The sequence below is a fragment of the Diadema antillarum genome, unplaced genomic scaffold (genome assembly GCF_040938485.1).
Source record: "Diadema antillarum isolate AM-2024a unplaced genomic scaffold, OU_Dant_1.0 seq00000059_RagTag, whole genome shotgun sequence".
NCBI classification, from domain to species: Eukaryota; Metazoa; Echinodermata; class Echinoidea; order Diadematoida; family Diadematidae; genus Diadema; species Diadema antillarum.
In genome coordinates, this window is record NW_027271164.1 from 788,129 (window position 1) to 805,306 (window position 17,178).

The following is a 17,178-nucleotide window of genomic DNA, read 5'->3' on the forward strand; positions in this document are numbered from 1 at the left end:
TCACTTGGTAGTATAAGCATTAATCATACAGGAGTTTCTGTTTGAAATACAAATTTAGTATATGAAGTCTCATGGAAGAAAATCAAATAAAACTTTATCATCGGATTAATGGGGGGCAGCAAAGGGGTCATGATTAATAAATTTTGCACCAAATTGACAGTTGCAAGTGTTGCATACCTCGTCGTGACTCGTGATTGCTGTTTGGAACGATTACAGTTCATTTTTCCAAAGTGTGTCTGTTATTCCAAAGGCTTCTAATTCCCCCAAAAGAGAAGGATTATGATTCCGAAGGTTCATGAGTGTGCAATTTTTTTCCGGATAAAAGAACTTTCGGAATAAGCCAGTTCACAGTTAGCACTAGTTTCAAATGACCTCTCCAACCACAGACTTTGCAAAACATGGAATAGTCTTCATGAAGAGCAGTTGAAAACAGCCATGCAGGAAGTGGTAATTTACATGTCAGTGCTGCATTAATGGCTTTTGTTAGATTTTGCTGAAAAGAATGTACATTCACCTGTAAATGCCAATCTGCACCTGGTTCATTTTTAACACAGATGTTATGAAGCCCTATCTAGGTTTTGAATGCCTCAGTTGTAAATTCATTTCAAGAGAAGGTCCCAAATCACCTTTATCTGCACATGCTCAGAATGGAACTGTGAACTGGCCTATAATGCCACAATATAGTTGTTCTGATTAACGAAACCTGTTTCATTGTCGGATTAACGATTGTATCTATACCTTTAAAATTTGTGTGTTTCGGAATAACAAACCTTCGAAAAAAAAAACTAACCCTGTTTAATTTTTAGATTAACGAAACCTTCGGAATAATGAACATCACCAGTTAAAAACAGACTTGTGTACCATAACGAGGGAGTTGATGGCGAGTGATTGTGAACGACACGAGAAGGCATGAAGTGAAAATGAGGCTTATTATTGTAATCGGCTTTTAATTAAGAAGGATCTGATGCATGTCTTTAGTATATCTCGTTACACTACTCCACACCACTGCATAATCAGGAAAATACTGCAGTATATGAACGATGTGTGCGTGCGTTTGTGTTTATGTGTGTGTGTTTTTTTTCTGTGTGTGTAAGAAATACCAGTGATAATAGGTGTGAGTCACACGTATATAGCTCTCAAAATTTGCTGTTTTCATTAAAGCTTTTTATTCAAGGAACAACGTAAATACATCTATCCTTTAAACAAATCCTTTTTTTTTTACAAACACAATAAACATGAGACGCTTTGCACGTTCAGAATGAGACTAGTAGTAGTACGAATTTGAATAAGTGACACTGATAAATAAATAAATGAATAGATGAATAATATATATATATATATGTATATATATATATATATATGTATATATATAAATGTTTATATATATATATATATATATATATATGTATATATATAAATGTTTATTATATATATATATATATATATATATATATATATAGGCTAACCTGTGTTTTTGGTGCCTTGTCTGCGGCGGTTTCACGCTGTCGCGATCTTCAGGCAGACTGAAGATCGCGACAGCGTGAAACCGCCGGTAGCAGACAAGACACCAAAACACAGGTACGCCTAATAATCTATGCTCTGCTTTACAGCATTGAGCACTTTTCAATCCTCAACAAACTATAATATTCCCGACGGATATATACCCAACGGATATATATATATATATATATATATATATATATATATATATATGTTTATATATATATATATCGAATCCCGATGAAAACCCATTTTTTTTTGCTCAAAGTTCTCACTATATATTAGCATTATATATATATATATATGTATATATATATATATATATATGTAGCCCACCTCTCGCTCACTCGCACTCGTAGACCTTAGATGGAGAGAGAGAGATGGCAGACTTCTTGTGGTGAAAAGCAAGTCTTGAATCTTTTATTTCGTTAATGGTCAAATGAATACTCAAATGATAAAACACAAAACAACTTATAAACAAAATCATGTACAACAATTACGGCCTCTATGTCAGCACACCGTGTTTACACAACATCTGCTTAGTGCTACAAGCCTGTAATTACGAATGAGAACTGCTCACTCTGTGTGAAACAAAACAACATGTGATATACTGTGTTATTTGTCTGCCTACCCTATCCCCAGCTGTAAACAACTAAATTAATACACCCTTCTTTATTTAGCTGTAAAGCGGTTACTCATTAGGTATATGAGTTATAACACGATCTCTCACTGATCCCTTTCCTATCTCTACTATCGATTACATCCCATAGAGCTGTGCGATAGGTAAGAATGCAGTTCTATGTCACACCCATATCAATGCCTATAATTCATTGGTGCTACAAATACACAAATCATAATTAGTCATAAAATTACAACGCACTTAATCTAACTTCAAACATTATTCCAATTTATTCTGCCAACTCATTATGTAACTAATTGAGAAAATGTTTGTTCGTTTATCTAAGCCATTCTGTTCCAAAACAAATGAAAATCAATATGGAAAAAGCCCTTAAACTTATTCCTTCTCACTTCAAAACAATTCGATGACTCAAATGATTGGATTCTCTCAGGCTACATATAATAACACTGACATTTGTTGTATATTTCTACTACCAATCTGCACTGACTGGTTCTTTTCTAACTTGTCTTCCTGAACTAAAATAAAATAAAACACCTCCTCTCTTTTCCCCAGCACTCTTCGAGATGGCTCCTCAAAAGAGGAGATAAACTCTCTCACTTTCCCAAGTGGTGTCCAAAACTTAAAACAGAGACGTTAGAACTTGTAGTTAGGGACCGTGAAGACGCACTCGTAGTTAGCAAACCTCGAGGTTTGCTCGATGTTTCGAGCCACGAGAAATCTTATGGTTAGCGCTGTAACCACGAGCCGCGGGGGGTCCCCGCTCGTAGTTACGCACCGTGTGGACACAAAAAACAACGAACTCGAAGTTAAGAGTGACCTCGCCGTAAACTCCAGTCCCCACAATTTCCCTCTGCTTCCGGGTCAACCTCCCAAACGTACACCACAAATACACTACACGTGAAAAACCTATGACGCACGACACAACAACATCATCTTTTCTTCCCATGCGCTTGATCTCTGAAACTGAACACGTCGAACTCGCTACTGTATTCTATATTCTTCTCCGACTCTTAAAAAAAAAAAATGTTTTCGACGAATATCTTCGTAAAGGCATAAAGTCATCAGTGCAGTGTTATCTCTGCATACCGATTACCATGACAGAGAAAAAGAGTACCTGTAAGCGAGTCCGACAGGTTGGTCTAAAGAATAAATAGACGCCTTGTTAGCAGTGTGGGCTGAAACTTCCGGTTTTGTGTTTTTAACATCGAGTGGGACCCACTCGTAGTTACGGGGGGCAGAAGCTTCACCTCGAGGTTTCGTAACCTCGAGGTTAAGATTCGTCGTGTGGACACACGTCGTAGTTAGGGGGCAAGAGCTAAACCTCGAGGTTTCCTAACCTCGAGGTTAGGGCCTGCCGTCTGAACGTAACTTTTGTTTAGGCAGGGGGAAGAAAGTAGCAAGCTATCTACACTGCCGAGGTACAGAGTTATCTCAACCTTGGCGAGAGGCAGGAGAGGAGTGACCACATCACATCAACATCCGACCACAGGGCTGGAGCGAGAACCACTGGCTCGCTGGTGTGCATACCGGTGGTTTTCACTCCGGCAGTGGGAGGAGTGTTCACACTCTAATTCTAGTTCCGTCTCCCCCATCAAACTTGTATACCTAATAATAACCCTACTTATTTCTGCTGACACCCACAACACACAACTTAATTTCATTAGCGAAAATACAATCCTGTATTATCATATACTGTAACACTTCAAAACTTTAAGAGGAGGGGTATCTAACTTAGAATTGTGTGAGACAGTCATCTATTACTCATCCCTCAACCTGGACTGTCAAATTATGGCACACGGTATCTACACTACACACAATTATAACATTCAACACCAGTCTCAACGTATTCCCTCGAGGGACATTCCGCATACGCTGTCTCATGTGGTGTGTTAGTCTTCCCGTGTGAAAGTACCCCTAGCCCATCAAACTGTTATCTTTTCCACTGCGTATCTTTCTTTGGAGACCACTGAGGTTTCTTTGTCTTGACGGAGTTTGTTGAAGCGTACACTGACTTTTCTTCACTGCAGTGTCTAATTCTACAATCTTATATGCCCTGACATTGCAATGCACATTGAGCCACATTATTACACTAGCCACATGCATACCATCACTGCATGCACAGACACACAAAACAACTCGCAATATTTTCTAGAATAATTATTGAACAGGCAGACAGGCCCACATTATATACCTTCCTGTACGCCTCATGGAGTACTGCATTTTTATGACAATATGCAACACTATATACCCTGTAAAGTTTCAGTTTTACTGAGTTATAGGATAGTTTGTGAAACATATTTGATAACTGACATAATTATCCCGTTTCCTCCGTCAATTTACAGAGTATACATAACCAAGTACATTATTTTCATGAAACAATCGCAAGACACGTAGAGCTTAACTGACCAAGTGGTCCATTTTAAAAGCAATTAAGCTACTGGCTATTCACGATGAAACTATATTGGTAATGGCCAGCTCGGCTGCATTTATCGAACTTGTAGAATTTCTCAGGCTTGCCATTTATGTCTCAACTTTTGTAACCTGTGTAGAGTGCTCTCTTGGAATCCATTCTTTTATCTTCAATAGCATCTACTCAGGATAAAATGTCTACTTCTGATGATATTAGTTGCCCACTATTCAAATCTTTACCAAGTAACTGTAGCAAATATACCATGAAATGTTTGAACTCACCTTAGATGGAGAGAGAGAGATGGCGGACTTCTTGTGGTGAAAAGCAAGTCTTGAATGCTTTCACCCCGCAGAGGAGATAACAACCCCAAAGAAAGCGTTGGACTCTTCCATTCGAAGATGGGGTACCAGGGTCAATCTCTGGAGGAGTTACCTCTTGCTAATATCTTAGCAATATGTGGGCTTGCCCACATATATATATATATATATATATATATATATATATATATATAAAGTAATGCCCGTGTTTCGTTGCAAGCGCGACAGCTAAAAGCGCACTTGCTCACCTATGTGTATAGTCGTAGCCTGCTTGTGGGTAAGGGGATGCAGGGGGCGTTCATTCAACAAAAAAAGGGTGACAATGCAAGAACAGGTCCCTGACCTTGCGAGATATGACACCTGTCAGAGAGTAGGGGGAGAACACAGTCATCTGGCTTGATTAACACAGTTCTGCAAAGTCTTTATTCACATTCAACATGATACGTAATACTTTCAGTTTACAAAAACGCAACAATCACAATTTTCACATACACTATGTACACTGACATACTACATACAACATAATATCTAAACTACCCTTCAGTACTTATAACTACGTGTTACTCTATCACCAGATGTGTTATTACACTTACTAATTCCCATTAACTCAAACTTCATTTTTGTACAATTGACTTAATTTACTCTCTATATATACATTACATATAACACGCTCTCAAATACTCTTAACAAAATACATGGGAAAGACCCCGATGCAGAACCCTTTGCAAGTTCACAAAGTAATATAAAAGCTAAGGCGAGAAGACGCTGGGCTCCCCAGCATATAAAAACTCAACAAAGTATACAAAGGAAGCTTTAAAGTTGAAATTTATAGGAAATGATATATAAATTCACTGTTTTCCATCATTTAATGTTATTTTGATTAATTTCTGACATAAATCATGCAATAAAGTTGTCTCTTCTTTGAATATAAGAATTTTTATTTTTACCAAATTTGAGCACTGGAAAAAGTTTGATGCGGCTACGAAAAGTGCCAAATCTGTGACGTCACCAAATGTGTATGCAACCCAGTGGGATTTACGTATCTATAGGCAAACTGTGTACACTTTTCAGAAAATTGTTGTGTAATTTGTTGGCAATCTAGAATAAATCGTCCGCCAAATCTATATATTCACGTCGTGAAATTGTGTTCATTGGAATCATTTTTTACACCCATAAATTTAAAGTTTTAAAAGCACAAAACCTATCGTCAGCTCAAGATTCACGATGGCCGTGATCAGCTGTTCCTTCATACAGCCACAATTTGCTGTTATTATTGACACAACAAATCGATCATTGTGGGGGAATTGCGTATAGCTGAGGTAATCTTACATACTCATGAAGGATAATAATTAAGTCAAAGAGCTGTAATTGATTGGAAATCATTTTTACACCCATGAATTTACGGAAATACGACGTTAGAAAAGCACAAAAACTACCGTAATCAGCTCAAGATTCGCTATCGCCGTGATCAGCTGTTCCTTCGTACAGCCACAATTTGCTGTTATTATTGACACAACAAATCGATCATTGTGGGGGAATTGCGTATAGCTGAGGTAATCTTACATACTCTATCTTATATTTGGTAAATTTTACCTTTAACATATTACATCAAATCAGAGATTGACACTTCAGGGGAATATTTCGTATCTACCAAACATCTGATACATCGGGTGATGTTCGTTACTCTGAAGGTTCGTTAATCCGTTGCTCTTTGTAGGTACGCGCATATTGATAGTCACGTGTCATGCGAATCTTTTAAGTGTCAGTGAAGAGAGAAAAGATGAAAGAAAGGAAACAAAAATAAAACTTGGGGAAAAATGAAAAAGTAAGCAAAACCAACGTGAGAGCTATAGACAGGATGGTTTTGTTTTTGGTTTTGTTTTGGGGAGAATAATTCATGCTAAGTGGTCATTAATAGCTGAACCTTTCTGTACAGAAATTCGAGCTAGGTTGCCAAGGTGTACTTACGAATAAGAATGCGAAACCAAATCTTGTAATTGTTATTGCTCATCAAGGGTATTTTAGACGATAAAAAGTCTGGTTTTAATGTGAGTCTCAAATCAGTAATGACGTCTTTAGGTTTGTTTATAGAAATCATGTTCATTAAATACAGATCATAATAATGATTATGCTTCGATTAGTGATAATCTCTTCAAAATGATTACTCTCTTCTTGTGCATCATAAGAATGTATGCATCCATGCATGGAGGTGTGTGTGTGCATGTGTGTGTATGTGCGCGCGCGTTCACGTCTAGTTGTCTTTGCCTGTATGTATAGGTAGGCCTATATACGGTTTCCCCTACGGCTCCTTATGATAAGCACGTGAAATCTTCACATCGGTTCATTTCCCACTACAGTGCTGATCTGCTCGGAGCCAGAGACCAGTGTCCAGGCAAGGTAAGTGAATTCACTTTGTTGGACAGTCTCTTTCTTCTATTTCAGCCAAACTGGCCATATTGACAGGAAACAATCGTATAAGAATATGAAAGCTAAAGACTGTAATGATTATCGCATCGCCTTCTTCATCGTGTAAAAAGAAAATGCTTCGCTATGAATCAAATCTGCGCTAATGATAGAGAATTTGAGCAGAAGTCGTCGTTTAGTTCGAAATTATTTATGATGTGTATTAGGTGTGTTTTTTTTTTCTTCACCCGTTTACACTGCATTGAGTTGAACCATTGATCTTGTTAAACATCCTGGTCGCGCTCAGAATTATTTTTCAGTCAAAGACTTCTACCTCCCTGGTTGGACAGTCTCTGCCTTTTATTTCAACCAAACTGGCTATGCCAACAGGAAATAATCGAAGAAGAAATGGAAAGCTAAAGACTGTAATGATTGTTCATATCGTCTTCTTCATCGTGTAAAAAGAAAATGCTTCGTTATAAATCAAAATGTGTGCTAATGATAGAGAAGCTGAGCAAGAGGTCGTGGTTTGAGTGATGTGATTATCATTCACCCAGCCGAAGTGTAAACTCCAAGTTTCAATTCCAGTTTTGTAATTTACAACAATTTTGAAGTTTTGTTTGGTTCGAAATTATTTCTGATATCTATTGTATTTTTTTTCTTCACCAGGTTACACTGCATGGAGTTAAACTATTGTACTATCTTGTTAAACATCCTGGTCGCACTCAGAGTGTTTTTGTTTTCACTCAAGTCAATTATTATTTTCTTGATTCCTAGGAAATCGAATCAGTCAGTGCAGTATAACATTGTAGCATGTAGATCAGTATGTCTATTGTTGACGAACATAAACTGATGGAATCACATTTTCTTTGCTCATTTTTTTTAAATTCATAACATCATTATTGTGCTTAAACACAATCTATTCCAATCATGGCAAGCGGCGATTAAAGCCACATTCAATTAATGTATTACAACAAGGAAAAGAAGGTGTTGTTCTATTAACAAAACATAATACTTGTTCCAAACTTAGATTAGGTAGAAGGTAAAACGCTGAACACGCTGAAAGAGGAAAATTCTACATTCTCTTAACTATAATGTATTGGTTTCATGTGCCAACCTCTTTTATATATGCAAACTTTACTGAGATGTCACAGAACTAATACGATATATAGAAAATGATGCCAAAATAAACAGAATTTTACCCCAAAATTACAATTCTATGAAATTTGATATTTGACAGTGCTCCTCCGGAAGATGCGGAGAATCATTTTGCCTTCAAATATTATTGCAAAAGGTCAATAGAATGTGTAAAGCTTATGAAAGTCCTTTACATTTCTAGTGCAAGAACAACGTCTAACACGAAGACTATCATTATGTATCTGAAGATTAGAGATTATTATGAACAGCCAAGCGTCTGGGCTAGAATTACCTTACAGTATTTCTTCATGACTTGCGAGAATTTTATAAGCATTAGTTATGTATAGATAGACTGAGGTATAAAAATTGACGCAAGAAGTAACCTTCAAGTTAGTTCTTATACAAAGATCCTCAGGCATATTGATCTCTTTTCAAATTTGTATTTTTGTCTGTATTGTGCTGCCTACAGAATATATTTTATATCACCTGTAGTTATCACATGAGAAAATTAAATGTAGATGGATAAGTTGTAGAAATACATATGGCCTAATAATGTTTGGGAGTGATCCGAACATCACAAGCTCCCGTTTTCAGTAGCTCACTTTTTTTCCATCGCTCTTTAGACCTAGAGAGATTGTTGTCATCATCGCAAAGTAAGCACTCCGTCCTTCTCTCTCTCCCATTATCTGTCAATCGTATCTATTTAATTGTATTATATTTTATGATTTGTACTTCTTAAATTATTATACGATATAAATTGTCCAAATCTGTATAATGTATACTTATTTTTCGTTGGATGGATGTAAGATAATTTTTGTTATGATATTCATACGATTTATAACATAAAACTCTCCTTAATGTCTTTCAACGTTTACAATATATACCATTAAAAAAGAAAAAATGCAACATAATTCACACTTATACACAATAGAGGAATGACACAGGTCATCACAACAAAACGATAACAAATCAGATTTTTTTTTTAAAAGAACAAGGAAAGAGAAATTAAGTAAAGTGAAAGAAAAGGTGTACTTTAAAAGCCTCAAGGGATTGCAGTGATGGGATCATCTAAATGTAAAAAGTTGGAATACACAAGGATGAAAGAAATTGATTCAGTGGAATAGAACTGAATGGAACTGAGTAATGATGTCGGTAGCACTCTAGCAGTGCATAGCACTGATGATCGAGGGCGAAGAACATAAGAGAGCAGAAGCGGGTATGGGAGTCTCGTTGGGGCGGCTCTCGCTATCCGCTACCCATTACCTTGGTCAGCTGACTCTCGATGTTGGCTTGCATGGTTTCGCGGAACCTATACCTCTGCTTGCTCCTATTGCATTCACTATAGAGAGGGGGACGTTTGGCACAGGCTATTGAAACTTCGAACAGTATGGGTTCCTACCAAGAGGCTATGATATATGGGTCACCTACTCCTTATGACATCAATTTTCTGTATGTTCTTAACAGTTGTTGGCGTAAGAGGCGCTAACATTCCTTCTTGCTCTTACAGGATTCGACGTACTCTGTCATCATGATGAACCTGCGCGTTGTAATTCTCTCCGTCTGTCTCGTGGGGGCTCTCGCGTCTCTGAACGAGGAATGGCGAGAGTGGAAGGTCAGGCACGGCAAGCAGTACCAGGACGACGTCGAGGAAGCCATGAGGAGGTCAATCTGGCAGCGAAATCACCACTTCATCTACAGGCACAACGCCCGTTTCGATTTGGGCGAGTCTACTTACCGATTGGGGATGAACAAGTTTGGAGACTTGGTGAGCTCGACAAATCCAAAGCACCATACACAAGATTGAGAATGGTTAAAAGATGACATGTCATATAAATATGCTGAATCGTTTGATATCATGATAACTTAGATTTGTTTTGTATAATATTTTTTATTATGAATATACTGCGTACGTAATGCTTTGCAAAATCATTTGTAATTCAGCCTCGGACATCAATGAATGATTCTGTTCGACGAAGCATTAAAGACATCATTAATAATAATTTTTAAATGATAATCACAATAGACACATTTATGACATTCTTAACAATAATGATAGTAGTGATGGTGATGATAATGATGATGATAATGATAACAAATCATTAATAATGATAATATATGAAAAAAATCGCAGTTGTGCATAGTGCAAAAAGTGTAGGGTTTGTGTGGTGAGTTGTGCTTATGTGATAAAGAATGCATGTTTTACAGTCATATTTGTTCTATACGCAAAGTTCTGGGCCATTTCCTTTATAAATGATAAAAGTGAATGGTAAGGGGTAGCAATCGAATGATATTAGCAACATGTTCTAATCGTCAGTCATGTATTGTTTAAACATTAATATATCTAAACTGATATCTAAACAAAATATATTTGTTCTATACGCAAAGTTCTGGCCCATTTCTTAATGATAAAAGTGAATAGTTAGGGGAAGCAATCGAATAAGTAGCGACATGTTCAAATCGTCAGTCATGTATTGGTTAAACATCAATATACCTAAACTGCGTTTGAAATAAATAAATCAATAAATAAATTGATTAAGTATCATTCATTGTCATCAGGTAAGGAAATCGACGTCCGATCCATGGTACTTTAATGTGCTAGCTAGCATTTGTGGACTTTCTTGCTTAATGTTGCACACCAATTAATTAGAATATTGGAAAGTAATTTGAAAAGTCAGAATAGATATGTGATTTACATGTCATTACCACCTATTTCAGATTCAGTGCTGTGAAAACTCATGTCCACAGTAAGATACTCACATTTCATATTAATTTTGGCTCTTCACGTCCTGTGATAACGGAAAACGAAACATATCGAATTCGATGATAAAAGAGAATTTGTGAACCATCTTAAACAGATAAAGTTGTATTTTAATAGCAAAAACATGCATATTGTTTTTAAACCAATAACTAATTTATGATCTTCCTCTGTATATGGGGAAATTGTCATTCATTTAATTTGCTCTTCATAAGTAGCATTCATTATCAACATATTATTTTCCTCACGCATTCAAATTTCTTTTCGGTGGTTCACCAGCATTTCTCCGGGTACAAACTTTTATGGGTCACTTTTGAAATTTACCCACTAAAGAAAAACACAATATTCTGGAAAAGATTCAATGTCTTATGCTTAAATTTGTCTCGATAATCTCGTCTCACCTCCCTGGTTGAATCAACTTGTTTCATGACAGCCCTAAAATGTATTTTCTTTTTCACTCAAACTCAGCTCAGGGGTCCTCACCGAAAGTCTACTATGTTTTACTGCTAAGAAAAAATTATACTTGTTTTCTGAATCTTCGTCGAAACAAATTAGAGTGTCCAACTTCCAGATTCATGGTGTAATTTGTCAAGGATTCACCAGCATCAAACACAGCTATTCAGTTCTCAGTATTAATCATGCTGTTGTTGATGCATTTTCTTTTAGTCAGGCTCTCCGATTTATTTCAGTACAAGACAAAATGGGTATCTAGGTTTGGGACAGTCCATTCTAATAACTTGCAGGTCTGCCACATATAAAGCGTTTCAACAGTTTTTCTTAGAGACGTCTTAGTATTTCGAGAGAGATTCTCCTGAAGGGACAAAATACAATAACCAACAGCTGTGAATAATATATGTGAATCACAAGGCTGCTTGAAGAGAAACAACCAACCAACCAAACAAACAAACAAAATCCTTTGTATTAGTCGTTTTCTTAATCTCGGTATGTAGGCCTACATGAATATCGTTATACTGGATACATATTATTCTGGAGAAGTATTGTTGATTACAATCAGACTTTAACGGATTTTCCACGAATTCGTGTACTATTGCCTTCTCTCTCATGCCTAACTATGCCTTTGTATCTGATGGGGAATTATCACAGGAGAACCGCGAGTTTGTAGCCAGGATGAATGGTTTCCGAAGGACACGAAAGACCGCAAAAACTACGAACGCCACCATCTCCATGGAGCCCAACATCGATCTTCCCGATGCCGTTGATTGGAGGACCAAGGGATACGTCACAAGGGTCAAAGATCAGGTAACCTCTGACCTCATTTCGTCTTTTGCTGCCAAGCCTTTTTCGGCACTATGAACTGATGTTTCTTCGTCGTTTTGATTTTAATGTATTTCCATGCCATTCCCGAGAAAATGATAATGACAAAATCATACACGATATTGACAGAAGCTATATACGAGTTACAGGAATAACGAAAAAGAAGAAAATATAAGAAAAGAAACGGTGTTGTCAGCTTTATTATTGGTAAGCCTTGGTCTCTCGCATATACGATCCTGCGCAATGTTTCCACGTAGGGGCTATGCGGGTCCTGCTGGGCTTTCAGCGCCACGGGCTCCCTGGAAGGACAGAACTTCGCCAAAACTGGAAAGCTGGTTAGTCTCAGCGAGCAGAACCTGGTGGACTGCTCCGACGATGAGGGCAACGAAGGCTGCAATGGCGGTTTGATGGAGCAAGCCTTCCAGTACGTTATCGATAACGATGGTATCGATACTGAAGACTGTTACGAGTATGAAGGAAAGGTGAGTCAGGGATACGGGTGCACGTCACGAGACGTACACCCACAAGTCATAAAGGCCACGAGTCATGCAGCCCACTAGTCATACAGCTGACAAGTCATACAGCCCATGAGTTAAACAGCCCACGAGTCACACAGCTAATTACTTCGACACTAAGCTAACGAGGCCCACAAGAACGACATATTAAGCCCCGTTTTGTATCTGTCGAACTCGAGGGCTGTTTTACCTAGTGTCGAACTCGTGGGCTGTATGACTCGTGAGCTGTATGTATGAGTAATGACAAATGAACTTGTTTTCAATGTCAAACTCGTGGGCTCTATGACTCGTGGGTGTCGGCCTAGTGGGACGACCCCAGGGATACACCGACATTTAAATGATATCAATATACAGTTGTTACTAAAAATCAAGTCACATCAAATCAAATTAAAATTAAATCAAAGATTATGAAATTCAGCAGAAACACGCGAATGCCACGAAAATGCAATCTGGAAGTTGACAGTGTAGTGCGTGTGTGTGGGTGTGTGTGTGTGTGTGCGTGTTTGGGCATACATTATGTTCTCTAACTATGGTTTTCACGTTTTCATTTAATTTGCATTAATGTCATTCAATGTCTTCCTTTCTTCAGTGCCAGAAGCTCTTTATTTATCTATTTATTCGTTTTCATATCATTTCCCCAGCATCCAATTTCATGTTGACTTCTGCTGTCGTGAAAAGGTCTACAAATCACTAATTCTGTAACTATTTCATTAAAAAAAGTGTCATCTTCTTTTCTGCACACTCTAAGCTCTATCCTTCAACATAACTCTTGGGCATATTTTGTATACACACAGATGACTAATATTGATTCTTTTACCATTACGTTTTTATACATGGGCTATTGCGTGATCATAAACAGGTGGAATTACAGTTCGACCTCGATTAACCGGCCATGTCGGGACCGGCACTCATCCGGATAAGCGAATTGGCCGAATATGGGAGACACTATTATGTTAATGTATATAGCTGCCGTCTAAGCTGCCGTCCCAGTGCACTGGCAGCTAGGCAGATATATTACAGCGTACCCCGCAAAGGTTGTGTAATCTATGCCAGCCTGCGCAAAATTGTAGTCCCGTCTTCACAAAGATAAAGTATATCTTTATGTGAAAATCGTACATGTTTTACCTCATTAGATATTGAGAAACCTATCATGCACATCTTATGAAATTAGTGAAACAGATCCATGAAAATATGTTAAAGGCACTGTTTTTCTCAATTTTTGGATGAAAAAAAGTCCTTCACTGCGTGAACGCGTCCGGATGATAGAGATTTCCGGATAAAAGGATAATCGAGGTCGAACTGTAAACACAACGGACATAACTGTCTACGGAAAGAACTGCCTAACTGAAACAGCCCGTCCTAAACTTTATTAACTTGCACGCGTGAGACCAAAAATAAGGCAAAAATGATCGTCGTAATTTTGTATGTCACTGCATTACACGCAATACATGTTTCTGGAATGATGTTTATTATTGCTTCGTAGTATAAACACTTTCACTGTTTCACCTACAAAAAACAAAACAACAACGACACATAAATAAAGGATGGATATTGCCGCTTCAAAGAAGACTGCGTAGGAGCGACCTGCAGTGACTACACAGTGGTCTCACCTCCCAAAGAGAGAGCCCTGCAGAAAGCCGTAGCTCACGTTGGACCCATTTCAGTTTCTATAGACGCCAGCCATCTATCCTTCCAATTCTACATCTCGGGTAAGACCAATATTTCACTCTGATCCTCTGAAAATGTGATTTTTATATCTGATTGAAAGTAAAGAGTAGACAGGGCCACCCTATTTTTTTTTTTGCGGAATACATATAGTCTTACCACTACCCCCCATCACGTTTTGTTTTTTGTTTTTTTGGTTGTTTCTTTTGTTTTTTACCAGGAAGTGGCACCAGACAATTGCAGTTAAGCCTTGTTTTCTCTTGTCAGCCGAATAACACCAGAATTGGTGTCAGAAATTTATTCAATTCAACTTTATTTCCATATAATCATTAAAGGATACAAAGGATACATAAAATGTAATATAATGAACATCAATTGGGATATACAAACTAAAAGGACAATACACATAAGACACCATGCTCACCAAAAAGGTGTTTCAACGAACACAAAGTGAATAACAAAGAAAGGAAATAATAAATAACATGATGGATAATTTGTGGAGGGATCATGAGAAGTTTTTATTGAGATTCCATAAAACTTATAAGTATGATCCCCAAAGGGTACAGAAATTAGAGAGAGTATTACTGTGTGTGGGGGATTATCTTGATGTCATTTAACCATACATACTTAAAAAAATCAAACAAATTAAAATATCATTACAGATGCAGAAAGCTCTACACGTTCTATGAAATTTTTGTCGACAGATTATTTTTCAATTTTCTTTTCAATGAATTCAATGTTACACAATCTTTTATACTACTTGGTAAATCAATCCACACTTTCTGTCCTTGATGGGTTATAAATGAATGTGAAAATTTAGTTCGTCCATATGAAAATAGAATATGAAATTTTAATCCTGTATTATGATTATCAATATCAATATTCTTCACAAATAATGGACTAAATAACTCTGGTAGTAATTCTTTGCTATATAATGTTATCCAAAATGTCTTTCCCCCTCCATATCTCAAAATGAATCAATATCCCTGTTCCCACAAACTGCTCCCTCCCACATTTAAAAAAGATAACCTCCAGTTGCAACAACTGGAAAAAGAGAGTAATACAGTAATTTAGGTCGGGAGTGAGGGGATATCATTGTAGTAGTAATATAATGACTAAAGCTAAATAGAGACATTTATTATTGTACGTATGAAATAGCCACAAAAATGACACTTTTTATCACTTCAGTTATTCAATCATGAAACTTTTTTTTTTCCGAGCACGAAACGTCCAAAATGCCATGTCTTCTCTACAGGTGTATATGATGAACCTAAATGCTCTACGCAGGAGCTTGATCATGGAGTCTTGGCCGTTGGTTATAATACAACTTCCTCGGGTGACGACTATTGGATCGTGAAGAACAGGTGAGGCATATTCCCAGTGTTGTTTGTTTATTTATTTGTTCTTTTTTTTTCTTTTCACTCCTTACATAGTTTGGCTTCCAGAACCTTTGCCAACCGTACTCCCTTCAGGTTGACAAATGACTTCACATTTTGTAATTTATTTCATGTTCAAATTAACGATGGCGGGGTTGGAGTTGCAAACCCCTTTTTATTTGTGTATATAAGTAAATATATAAATAAATAAATGTTATATATATATATATATATATATGTATATATATATATATATATATTTGCCCCTCCCTCACCCGAGAGAAATAAACATTACGCGGCAGCCCTATTAAGAAGTAACTCCTATTTTAAATTCCAGATGACGGGTCAAACATGTTTAAACGTAGACTAACCTTTCAAGAATTTAAGTGAGTCACTGTCAAAAAGTAATTCCAGTTAAAGATAAACTTGCATGAACGGTTTTATGTGAATCAAAGCCTTTAAACTCTCGTCTTCCCAAATGTGACAGTATATCGGGAGCTTTGAATTTAAACGCGCGGACGTTTGAGACGGCGAGTGCGCTGGACGTTCTCCTCTCCCTGCGTCGTGTTGAAAAGTAACTTTAGATTACGCTGGGACGCAACGTATTTTTATGAAGAATAAAATCGCGCCCCCATCGATCGGTGTATGAAGTAGTTCTCTACGTTGCAAACTGTGCGGACGTAAAAATAGCCTCCCTGGTTCGACAATGGGAACATATAGTGTCTCTATATTTAACCCTAACCATACATCAAATTCTATCCTTAACCCTATAACCCAAGCATTTTTGGCCTAATTAGCGTCGTCTTAAAGCTCCCGTTTGCAGATCTAAAGCCTGCTAGAATAGACGCACAGCATTAAATTTCTAATGAAGCAAAATACCATTAATAAAAGGATACTGTTAACGTCTTCGCGTGTTGTCTATACAGTTGGGGCACTATCTGGGGGATGGAGGGGTACATTTGGATGTCCAGAAACAAGAACAACCAGTGTGGTATCGCCACTGACGCCAGCTACCCTGTGATGGATTGATATACCCCGATGTTGACACTGCAAAGAGTGCCGGATTTTCGACCGGAGCATCACATTGACGTTTTAATGGTTTAGCTTGCTGAAACATCAATTGAAGATGGAATAATTCTTACGTGTGCACTTCCTTTTGTTTAAACTTGAGTATAAAAACACACA

The 17,178-nt window shown here is 37.4% G+C and overlaps 1 protein-coding gene across 1 annotated transcript; it reads left to right on the forward strand.

Annotated features, from left to right (window-relative positions):
• Positions 1–7,229: 7,229 nt before the first annotated feature.
• On the forward strand, positions 7,230–17,022 carry LOC139725783 (cathepsin L-like peptidase). Its single transcript, XM_071636865.1, has 7 exons — positions 7,230–7,264; positions 9,915–10,172; positions 12,267–12,422; positions 12,695–12,919; positions 14,496–14,661; positions 15,873–15,981; positions 16,920–17,022. The coding sequence occupies exons 2-7, from the start codon at positions 9,936–9,938 to the stop codon at positions 17,020–17,022; spliced, it is 996 nt and encodes a 331-aa protein (XP_071492966.1). The 5' UTR covers positions 7,230–7,264; positions 9,915–9,935.
• The last annotated feature ends 156 nt before the right edge of the window (positions 17,023–17,178 follow it).

Bases quoted from the DNA above. Each gene is read 5' to 3' on its own strand.
- LOC139725783 (XM_071636865.1), top strand. From the start codon at position 9,936: ATGATGAACCTGCGCGTTGTAATTCTCTCCGTCTGTCTCGTGGGGGCT. The intron at 10,173-12,266 runs GTGAGCTCGACA...GAATTATCACAG, and splicing joins TGAACAAGTTTGGAGACTTG to GAGAACCGCGAGTTTGTAGC. The intron at 12,423-12,694 runs GTAACCTCTGAC...GTTTCCACGTAG, and splicing joins TCACAAGGGTCAAAGATCAG to GGGCTATGCGGGTCCTGCTG.